Source organism: Mastigoproctus giganteus, chromosome 10, assembly GCF_048544385.1.
Source record: "Mastigoproctus giganteus isolate SK-2022 chromosome 10, ASM4854438v1, whole genome shotgun sequence".
Lineage (NCBI taxonomy): Eukaryota > Metazoa > Arthropoda > Arachnida > Uropygi > Thelyphonidae > Mastigoproctus > Mastigoproctus giganteus.
The window spans coordinates 16,400,328-16,412,512 of record NC_143584.1 but is presented as its reverse complement, the minus strand read 5'-3'; the positions used below and the strand labels follow the sequence as shown (position 1 = coordinate 16,412,512).

Here is a 12,185-nt window from a genome sequence, read left to right as displayed (position 1 = left end):
AAACTATATACAACTGTATGTGAAAATACTACTATTGTGCAAATTAGGTAACCTGGTCGGAATTTTATCTAAATTTAAAATAATAACATTTAATAACTCCTGTATGTCAAGTTCCTTTTGCAACTCATTCTACAGCTGGTTATAATAATACTACAAAAACAGCTGTCACAGGATGGAAACATTTGGGACAGGAGCACATCTCAGCTGCTACTGTAGTCAACGCTGGAAGCACCAGCAAAAAGCTGCCAGTTGTGACAGTAAAGGTAGCTGTCACAGATCATTCCCTATGGAAGTGATTTAACTACAGAAATGGAGAAGTTGCTGCCACAGAAATTTTATTTTTCAGACTTGCTCCACTTGTGTGAGTGCACTGTGTGTATGTATGTATGTGTGTGTGTGTGATGGAGGCAGCATTCTGTGCGTTAAGTGGCAGCTTTAAGGGGAGCAAGGGATTGGCATGCTCTCTTTGCTGGCCACAACTTCCTCCAGTCTCTGAGACCTCCACTTGGGTACATTAAACATTGTGATGACACTCACAGACAGCAAGAGACAATGTTCACTGGGCAACACTCTACCATGGCAGGGTAACAATGTCCACACTAGAAGCAAGGTTAAAACAGGGCCTTGTATCTCAGACCGGACAACCACAGGACATGACTGCAAGGGATGGTTTGGCAATCCCAAGGGGCAGTGGGATACTTCTTCTGATGCCTGCCCATGCCACGGATATTGTGGTATGGTAGGATCAAAGGTCCAGAGGTCCTGGTCAGAGCCATGGTCATGTGACAACCAATGCAGTAATCCCAACTGCTGTAACCATCACAAGAGCTCATATTGACGAAGATGCATCCTCTGAATGATGTCCCTGCAGTCATTAAACACTCGTCGAATGTTCTCTGTATCCACAGCACAAGTGAAATGAGGGTAACAGTAGTGTTTGCCATCTCCACTGGCTGTACTTATACGCTGTAAAAAAAACAGTTTTTAGGAAATACTGCTAATATTTAAAATGAATTATAGCTGATGATGATATAAAATTAATAATGGTTGAACAATATTAACTCAAAAAGGCTTATATCATACTTCAAATAATATCTTTAATGTTAAAAAAAAAGATACAGAGAGCAAGAAAATATATCATTTCATTCTGAAAAATTTAAAATAAGCTATTATAAAAATTAGCTTCACTTTATTATTACAATCTGTAAATTACAAAACTAGGCTACATTAACATAAATGATTATTATATGTATCTTTTGTATCATTATAACTAAAGATTACTATTAATTGTTAAAAAATTTAAAACTTTATAAAATCTGCTAGAAGACTAAATAAATGATATACTGTATACAGTGGCAGACAAAAAAATTGCATCACCTTAAAAAGAGTAACATTTGTAGTGAAACGTATATTATATTGTTTGATTACAGTCATTTTTTTTTGGTGCAAAGCAAAAGTATTGCATCAGCCATTTCTATAAATATGGTGTTGGAAGGGTATACACGCTCATTAGTATCCTGTTTTGCAGAGATGTAAGCATGGCTTCATATGTTCAGTTGACACCAAGAAAAAAAAAAAAGTGTAGCTGTTGCTCTGTCCCAGGAAGGGCTTTCTACATGTGCTATCACTGATAAAATAGGCTGCCACCAGTCAACAGTATCCTGGGTGCTAAAATTAAAGTGTGAAACTAGTCATGTGAAGGAAAGACCTGGATCAGGCTGTAAGAGAGTGACTACTCTACTTCCTAAGATCGATATTTGAAATGCTATGCCTTCATAATTGCCATGCTAGTGCTCCTGATCTAAAACTGGACTTTGAGATGGCCTCTGGTGTTGAAACAAGTGCACAAACTATCCAAAGACGGCTTTCAGAATGTGGTCTGCATGCCTATCGGCCCAAGAAGAAGCCTTTGTTGACCCAACAAATGAGGAAGAAGCGACTTGTTTGGGCAAAAATGCATGTTTCACGGACAAAAGAGCAATGGGACCGCCATCTTTTCTGATGAATCAAAATTCAACCTGCATGGCTCGGATGGGAAGCGATATGTCAGAAGACGAAAATCAGAGGCATACCATCCTGACTGCATAACACCGACTGTAACGTTCACTGCCGGATCAGCAGATGGTCTGGGGATGCATAACAAGCAAAAGGGTGGGGCGACTTAAGTTTATTAACGGAATGGTGAATGCAGAAACCTACAATGCTATCTTGGAGGAGTGCCTGAAACCCGTTATTAGGGACCACCACACAGACGTCCAAAACTGCATTTTTCAACAGGACTCAGTACCTTGCCACACAGCAAAATTGATAAGTTTTATGCTATTTAGATTTAATGATGAGCTTGTCTTCTTGTCTCACAAAGCTTAAAACATAGTTACACCAATGTTTTCCCTCATTTTTCTCCTTTAACGTGCAGTCATACCTCAGAAATGCTGGCATTACAGTGTTGGATTGGCCTGGCAACAATCCAGATTTGAACCCTATTGAAAATTGCTGGTACATAATGTCGTCTAAAATTGGTCAGAAGAAGCCAACAAGTAAGATTCAGCTGCAGGAGACCATTGTAAGGGTGTGGTACAACGAAATTGGGCAACTGTATATCCAAAAGTTGATTAACTTTATGTCAGATCGTTGCAAGGCTGTAATTGCAGCTCAAGGAGGAACAACAAAATATTGAGGACTTATTTTGGTGATTTACACTACATAATCCTATTACTTAATGTCATTACAGTTTGTACACATAAATGCAATAAAATGTATGTTTGGTTGTCACAATTGCCATTTGCATGGTTTCTCATATTTTCATTAATTATGCATTTTACTCTTTGGGAAGATATTTATGGCAATTCATATCAGGTGGAGTCTTCTTACTGGATTCATTCACAGATATATATCCCATCTAACAAATGCATTTTGAACATTTCTGCAACACACAATGCAGGGCAAAACACATTATTTGCAAAATTTACAAGTGATGCAGTTTTTTTTTTGTCCGTCACTGTAGATTTTTTATACAATTTTAAGCTTGAGGGAAAAATAAAGAAACATCTCCAGTCCACAGATATATGCCTTATTGTAATATCAAATAAAAACAGATTATTTAAATTTAAATTTAAACATGCTAGCCAGTCCAAAAAATACATGCATCACCTCTGATCTACCCAACTCATCAGTGACAAACCAACCCATACCAATACAGAATGGGAAAAACAGTCTATCATAACATGTTCAGATAACTTAATAATTAGCATTATCAACTACTATAATCAGGAAATGAACCATAACATTGTTGGTCTGGACCTACTGCTATTTTTGACTCAGTTTTCATTAATGCCTTTTTTTCTTTACTTAAACAATTCTTTCTAATCATAGGTCCAGTGTTATCCTTCATTAAGGTTATTATACCAAATGAGCCCAAAGGTGGCTCCTCTTCAATACTGCTTTTTGTTGCCATCTTTACACTTTATTTTTTAATAAAAAATCATGACTGTCTCTCTCTCTCAAAAGCTGACAATGTTCTATTCCCACAGGAAATCCTCATCAGCATTATACAATGCAGAGCAAAATTTATGCCTATCCATGTTAGACAATTGTATTGAGGCCTGTAATTTGGCTGGACAAATGACAATTCATGACCCAGACATAATATTGCATTTTTGGTGTATCAACAACCAATTCCTTCTACTAAACCTGCAGAAGTTTTACCACAAAATCAAAGACAGAGAATCACTAACTTTTAAAAGAAAGCACATCGTGCTTATTTTAGTGTTATAACCAATGATCAAGACCATCGGGCTACACATTATGTCTTCCATCCGAGGTGTAAGTGCAGAAGCATACATACTTTGAGTGGACTGTGTAGGCTCTTCTGACTTAGTGGTCATGCCGGAGTATACACAAGAACAACTGGTAAATGTAAGATGAAAATCACTTGCATTTGGTGTACTGAAGTTGTGGAGTGAACCCAGAGACCACACATTGGATTGTTACACTGTTGTGCAATAATGAAGGAGCTAAACCATACTTCTTGGACAACAGTTAGAGTACACAAAGTTCCCTTTCTTTCTGTGCATATGGAATATCATGGCTAAAGCCGATCAATGGATTAGAAAAATGTGGCAAGAAAAGGGACTAATCTCATACCTGGAAGCAAAATATGTCATCAATAAGCCACTTGTTGCTCTAAGCAAGTGATACTGACACCACTTTCACAATTTCACAAATGCTATGTTTTCAAAGAGAAGTAAAAATTAAGAAAGAAAAAATGAGTACTCAATAGTATTGTTAAAAAACGTTTCAGGCATTCATAAATAAAGGATTATGAAAAGATTGTCAATAACACGCTTACTAATTTCAAAAAACTAGGTTGCAACATAAGTGAAAATTATCATTTCTGCACAGCTACCTCAGAATTCTTGCTGAATGGCTGCTGCTGCTGTTACTACTACTGCAGGAATCAAGCATTCTTTCTTTTATGTTTAGTTATTATATAAAATGGTTTCTTGTCTCAAATATTATTTATCTAGTTGAAAAACATATTAATATAAGCATATATATTAGTATGAATTTTTACTGATTAATGGTTTATAAGCTTAAAATGGAAGTGACCAATTGTTTCATGGTTATACTTTTTAATAAAATTTTTATAGTGAAAATTATAGATGAAAAAAAAAAAAAAAATTAAAAATGTGAAGATCATTTTAAAATCTATACAGTTATACATTTTCTTGCATCTTGTTTGACTAGAAGCTGTAGCCTCTAAAGTTAGAGATGTATACTGTTATAAAATCCTGGATATGGATTTGGAAATATGACCAATGTTTCATTACCCTGTCCAGATCCTGGCTTTTTCAGGAATTTAATATTTCTCCATCTTGCTCATTGCTTCACAGTAACTAAGATTAACTTTATGTTGAAGCAACTTACAGGAGAATTAGATCCCATTAACATCTAAGTTCTCATTTCGGAAAAAAACAAAACACAGCCTGTCTCCAAAATTCATCTAAGTTAAATTAATGTCTGGATAGACTGCTGAAATTTTATTACAGTAGAGTCCTGATTATCCAAGGCAATGTGGCCCGAGGTAACCTCGGATAATCAAAAACTCTGATAACATGGAAGGTTTGGTAAATTATTATTATATAAACTGGATTTGAATACATTACTGAGATGTCGTACACTCATTTCCAGATTATACCTACTTATTGAGCATAATGCCTTTTACATTATACGATAAAACACTTAATTTTATTTACAACTGTTTTATTATAAAAATAAAAAAAAATTTTTAAATAAATAAAAAATATAATAGTACATGTATAAAAATTAAAAGTCATAGACAAGATAAATCTACACTTACAGTCATTAGCACTACACCTTAATATCATATAAAAAATTCCTTAACGGGTTTCTGTTTCATAGAAAGCTCCTGGCTTTTCAGCTGCCATATTTTGTTGTTGTTATTTGGTTTTTAGGAACATTAGCAACTAAGGCCATATTGCTCCAGGGATATGCGGTGGTCATTCCCTGACCTTTCCGCATCCTCCGTATTTGGTGGTCATGGGCTCGAACCCCAGTCTAATCAAGAAGCGTGTGCTACACACTGCTGCTCCTGCCCACCTGGCTACGGAGGTGCCTTTTATGTATTTCAGTTTTGAATATTATCTCTGAGTTATGTTATATGACTTTCTTATCTCCTGTCAAGTTATATGTATTAATTTATAATGTTACATTTGTAAAAACTAGGTCGTTATATGTATTTAGTTAAAAAAGTACAATTTAATTGACAATGAAATTTAATAAGATTAGTAAATTTTACTGATTAATTGATACTACTATACTCGCTATCTAGTTTTCCGTTAAACCCTGTGCTATTTAGTTCGGGGTATACACTGTATCGTATAACAATGGTCTAATCAAGAAGCGTGTGCTATGCACTGCTGCTCCTACCCACCTGGCATCCCCATATTTTTCAGGTGCCTAAGTAACAAAACATCGGCAGGTGTGGTATCCTCCTGCTGTACGATATAACATAAAGCTGACTCAATAGCATTTAGGCCTTCTGTGTGCGTGCCATTTTTTTTTTTTGTATTTTCTGTGCACTCTTCATCATCATCATCATCACTTTAATTTTTTTGTTTGTCAACAAGCTTTACGATCATGTCATTAGTCATTTCCAGCTGTTCATCCACTCTTTAATATCTTCTGTAGTAAGTATACAAAACAGGAAGGTTATTGGCTAGTTCTAAAAGGGTTTCCTCACTTTATCTTCATTTGCCATCGTGTTCTCATTGGCTTCATTTTGGGAGCATAAAATATTTTTCCAGGATTTAATAAGAGTAGATGTTTTAACATCGTTCCATGCTTCTGCTAACCTGTAAATAATATCCTTGATGTTTATTTTTTTAAGATTCTCAATGACACTGGTCCCTGTTTTAAGATTTTGAAGTAGATGTTTTAAGAGATGTTGTTTATGGTTGCATTTCAAAGTCTCCAAAACACTTTGATCTAGAGGTTGATAAGGGATGTCACATTAGGTAGCAAAAACAAAGCTCTGATGTTACCATAAAATAGTTCACTTTTGTCTGGATGGGATGGAGCATTGTCTAAAATTAAAAGTGCTTTATGGGGAAGTTTCTTTTCACTCAAATATTTTTTGTGATAGGGACAAATTCTTCACGAAACCATGTTTTAAAAAAACTTAAATCCATCCATGCATTTTTTTGATTTATGTAGTTAACATTTTACATTTTTAAAGCTCGGGGGTTCTTTGACTTTCCAATGAAAATTAGTTTAAGCTTATGCCCTCCCCCAATGAATTTGAACATGCCAGTACCATCATTTTCTCCTTGTTTCATTTACAACCAGCAGCTGATTTTTCTTTTCTTTTCTAGATGCAAGTGTTTTGGATGGGAGCATTTTATAATTCAGGCCCATTTCATCACAATTGTAAATTTGATCCAAATTCAAATTTTCTTCTTGAATAATTTTTGCTAATTTAGCAGTAAATGTTACTATTTCTTCCATACTAGCTGTTAATTTTTCCCCAGTGATGTGGTATTTTGTTCTTCCCTTTCATTAAAATGCTTATGAAATTTTAAGCCCTTAGCCTGTAAAATCAGTCCAGAAATTGGGCTTCTTCTGTCTCTCATCTGTGTGAACCACAAAAAAAAGAGTTTCAAAAGTTTGTTCAAATTCTCCTTTCTTCATTGTTTTTCTATTCAAATTTTCACTATCACATACAGATGCTCTTCATGAACACCATTTTTCAATTTCCACTCTCTTTCTCCTCCAGTCACTTCACCAACACCTAAGTCATTAGCCACTTTTTTATTGTTTCTCCTTGATCCAAGCATTTGATTGCATTCAACTTCATATCTAAAGACACAACACACTTCCGTTTTCCACTCATAGTGCTTACACTAACCCTAATAACATAGATGAAACATGGAAAATAAAAAAAATTGAAAATTAGAGAGATTTAAAAATTTTTAATTTTTAAATCTCTCTAATTCGAGGCCTTCGAAATGTGGATCTAGAGATGCATGCTAAAAATATCTTGGATAGACAGAATCATCAAAATTGAAGTCTTGAAAAGAGCAGGAAGAAAACGTCAATGTTGAGCTTAGTGAAGAGAAGGAAAACTGCCTACTTGGGATACATCCTTGAAATGTGAAATATAAATTGCTTCAAGTAATAATAGAGGAAAAGAGAGGAGTGAGGAGGAGGAAATTTTCTTGGCTGAAAAACATCTGCAACTGGACTGGCAGATACAGCCGAGGATCTTTTTCATCTTGACCAAGACAGAGGGAAGTACAGAGTGGTGGTCGCCAACCTCCAATAGGAGACAGTGTCAAAATAAGAAGATGCTCTCTGTGACATATTTATATAGATAAGTCATCAAGATGATTCAAAAACTTTATCCCATAGTTGAGTTACCAGCCCATGAATTCCCAACAGTGAGTGGTAAAGGTGAAACCACTTAACAAGACATTCAGACTTACTTGTCTATTCAGGCCACATACACCGATGAGCAAAAACATTATGACCAACGAGTCATTATGCAAATCAAAGCAAATGCAGGTGAACTACGGAGCGTGCGCGGGTCGAGACATGGTATAAAAAACACCTGATACTGAGCTCCATTAATCAGTGTTACTCTTATTCTTCAGATGGGAAAGGGAGCGGACTTAAGCGAGTTTGACAAAGGGCAAATTGTAATGACCAGATGACTGGATCAGAGCATATCCGAAATGGCACAGTTGGTGGAGTGCTCATGGTCGGCCATTGTTAGTACCTACCGAAAGTGGTCCGAGGAGGGAAAACCCACAAATCGCCAGGGAGGTGTTGGATGACCACGGCTCACTGATGCTTGAGGTGAGCAGAGGCTCTCCCGGATGATATGTGGAAACAGAAGGGTGACTGTGGCACAACTCACCAGTAATTGAAATACTGGTGGCAGAAGTAATGTGTTACAACAACAGTACATTGAACCCTGCTGAAAATGGGGCTGCGTAGCCACAGACTGCTCTGAGTGCCCATGCTAACCACGGTTCACCAGCAACAGCACCTACAATGGGCACTCGAGCAATGAAACTGGACCTTGAGTGATTGGAAGAAGGTCGTCTGGTCCGATGAATCACATTTCCTGTTGCACCGTGTGGACAGCTGGGTATGTGTGTGTCATTTACCTGGGGAAGTGATGGTGCCTGGATGCACCGTGGGACGAAAACAAGCTGGTGACAGCGGTGTCATGCTTTGGGCGATGTTCTGCTGGGATACCCTGGGTCCAGTCATCCATGTGCCAGGCACTCTGATGGCTACCACCTACCTAAACATCATTGCTGAACAGGTACACCCTTTTATGGCAATGGTCTTCCCCTCTGGCAGTGAAATCTTTCAGCAGGATGATGCACCATGCCACACCACCCAGATTGTTCAAGACTGTTTTGGGGAACATGAGGAAAATTTCCAGGTATTGCCCTGGCCTCTAAATTCCACAGACATCAATCCCATCGAGCATCTGTGGTTGTGTTGAAACAGCAACTCTGATCTGCGGCATCTCAACCATAAGATTTGTTTATACTCGGGTACGACCTGGTGGTCATACCCGAGTATAAACAGGAACAAGTCACAGTTTACAATAAATCATCAATACAAATGTTAATCGTATTTAGCAGTCACGGGCTTGAACCTCGGTCCACTCAAAGAGTGCATGCAATTGCACTCACGTTCCTGACCACTCGGCTACGTCAGACACCAATGCCTATATTACAGTGCAAGTGATTACAGTGCAACAACACTGTAATCAATAACAGTCTTCTCCATAAACAGTGACCATTTCTTCATTCTGACCCCTCCCCCTTGATGACTGTTGTGTGTTTTCCCCTGCAGAAGGAGGACCTCAACCACTGATCTGTATTCTACTTTATCTATTGTAACACTTCACTTCATTCAGTGATGCAAAATTTGTTTGATTATTGAAACAAAACTGTTTTGATTTGACAATTTTGTGTGAACTGTCAGATCAAAACAAAAATTTGTGATTGCTATAGAGATTTCAAAGTATCAAACAAAAAAATTTTCATCTTTCTATCACAACTACTTAGCATTAACAGGTATATGATTCAAGAAAGCAAGCTTATACAGCATTAGCCAAAAGGGAAAAAAAAAAAAAAATCCCATTTCACCCACCCATCCATTTGCTCCAAAAGTTTGTCCACTTCTTCCTTGAATTTATTTAAACTATCAACTTCACAACAGATGGAAACTTGTTCCAGCAATCACTGCCACCTACTTCTGGGTGAATATAAATCTTTTTTGAACCCCCTCCTCTTGTAAAATGTCTGGCCTGTACGAAAATATAAATGATTTTAATGATATTAGCAGTGTAAAGTGATGTCTCCAAAATATAAGAACACATTTACAGTCAAAAAGACTCACATAGTTGAAGAATGGCAAAGTCAAACTTTGCCATTCTTCAACTTATTTGATGTAATTTATGTACCCATGTTTGTACATAAGTTACATCAAATGAGGCCAAACATCATTATTCTGTTATACACTAGTAATAATTTGATGGGCCTGTGCTGTATTAATGCTTCTAAATTTGAGTAATTAATTAATGGTAATATAATTTTGACTAAGAAAGGAGATAAATTTGTAAACAGAACATGAGGTGACTGGCAGCATACTCCAGTTTATACTGTTTTACTCTCCCAAAAATATACAGAATGATAAAATTCCTAACATCAGTTTTATGATTGATGCAGGTTAATTTCTCTTTTTTTTCACAAATTGCATAATAATAAATCTACCTTATCCTATTATTACTGTAGGAAAATTGACCATCAGTAGCATTATCAGAGTCCTCCAGTACTTCATAACATTTATATTTAAATTCAGAGTAATATAAAATAACATGGATGTCAGATGAATTAATGAGACATGTGGCAGAGAAGAAAAATGCATGGGATACATATAAATTAACAGCCTATGATAGATATAAGCTGGTCTGTAACCAAGTCACAAAGGAGGTTAGGCAGGCAAAGGCAGATTACAAGAAATCTTTGGAAAAGGATGAAAAGAAAAACAGCAAAGAGTTTTTTTTACTCTAGAGGGAACTCTAGAAGGAAGGGGATGAATCAGATTGGTCCATTTGATATCGATGATTCAACTGTTGATGATCCTGCTCAGGTAGCTAACAAACTAAATGAGTATTTTGCATCTACATACACACATGAGGAGTTATTCAGGGAGGAGAATGCCAGAAGTGAATTAAACTCTGGCAGTGATATAGATGATTTTGTAATAACTGAACAACTACTAGGAGAAATTGTTGAAGATAAAAATAAGAAAGGCACCTGGGGTGGATGGATCTATCCAGTTATACTAAAGGAAGCAGCAAAGGAAGTAAGCAAACCCTTAGCCATAATTATGAGAACTTCCTTGAACTCGGGGAGGTACCCATGGACTGGAAATGTGCAAATGTTACCCCAATTCACAAAGGAGGCTCAAAGGGCGATACAAGTAATTAGAGACCTGTTAGTTTAACTTCTGTTCCAGGGAAATTGATGGAGGCACTGGTTAAAGAAGCACTGCAGGATCATTTAGACAAGACTTCAATTATAGCTCAGACACAGCATAGGTTTGTTAAGGGGAAGTCTTGTCTAACCAATTTGAATATGATGTGGTCACAAAGGAACTGGATGCAAAGAATAATTTTGATATCATATACTTGGATCTTAAGAAGGCTTTTGATTCTGTGGCACATTAGCATTAGTATTAGCAGAGGCATACGATGCAAGAAAACAAGCTTATGCAGCATCAGCCAAAAAAAAAAAAAAAAACCTTCCATTATACTCATCTATTCACTCCAAATGCTTATCCAGCTCAGCCTTAAATTTATATAATCTACGAACTCCCACAGCAAGAGACAGAAGTCTGTTCCAGCAATCAACTACCCAATGACTAAAGGCAAATTTCCGCACATCTATTCTACAACTGTCTTTCCTCGGTTTGAATCTATGCCCCCTCAGGTTCTTAATCTGAACAAGAGGAAGAATCCCATCAGCATTCAGCTTGCTCAACCCGTTCAAGGCCTTATACACCTCAATCAGATCACCTCTTATGTGCCTAGTCTCGAGGTGCTGCAATTTCCAGAACTTAAGCCTATCTTGGCAAGAGCTTTGTTCTTACCAAGATAGGCTTAAAGGTGTTACCTTTGTTCCCCTCAACAATCTTGTTGCCCTTCCTTGTACTCATTCTAGCAACTCTACATCCTTCCTAAAATGAGGCCTCCAGACCTGTACACAGTATTCAAGGTGTTGCTTCACCATTGCCTTGTACAACAGGATAATCACCTCCTTGCCCCTGCTAGCAAAATTCCTATATATCATTGAAAAAAAAAAAAAAAAAAAACCTGCTCTGGCACACTTCTTCACAGCATCAGCTCTGTGGAAATTCTAAAAAACGCACATTTCTGTCATGGTCTGCTAACAGCAAAACAACCATGCATGCCCCCTATGCAAGCATTTAACAGCCACAACAGAACTTTTATAAATAAATGACCTCGGATTCAAGAATTTATGTTTTTTGTTAGTATCAAATTCTGGAGACCATCTGACATCCAAACAGATAGCTTAGACGAATAGATTTGGTATATTACCTTATGATTTATTTGTTTT

At 36.9% G+C, this 12,185-nt stretch overlaps 1 protein-coding gene across 1 annotated transcript in view; it reads right to left on the bottom strand.

The window, feature by feature from the left end:
* Nucleotides 1–60: 60 nt before the first annotated feature.
* LOC150078802 (guanine nucleotide-binding protein G(s) subunit alpha) overlaps nucleotides 61–12,185 on the bottom strand; it is a 244,592-nt gene continuing 232,467 nt past the window's right edge. Inside the window, exon 11 of the mRNA XM_090384099.1 lies at nucleotides 61–966. Coding sequence (XP_090240225.1) covers nucleotides 820–966 — 147 coding nt within the window. The 3' untranslated portion in view covers nucleotides 61–819. The remainder of the gene's footprint in view (nucleotides 967–12,185) is intronic.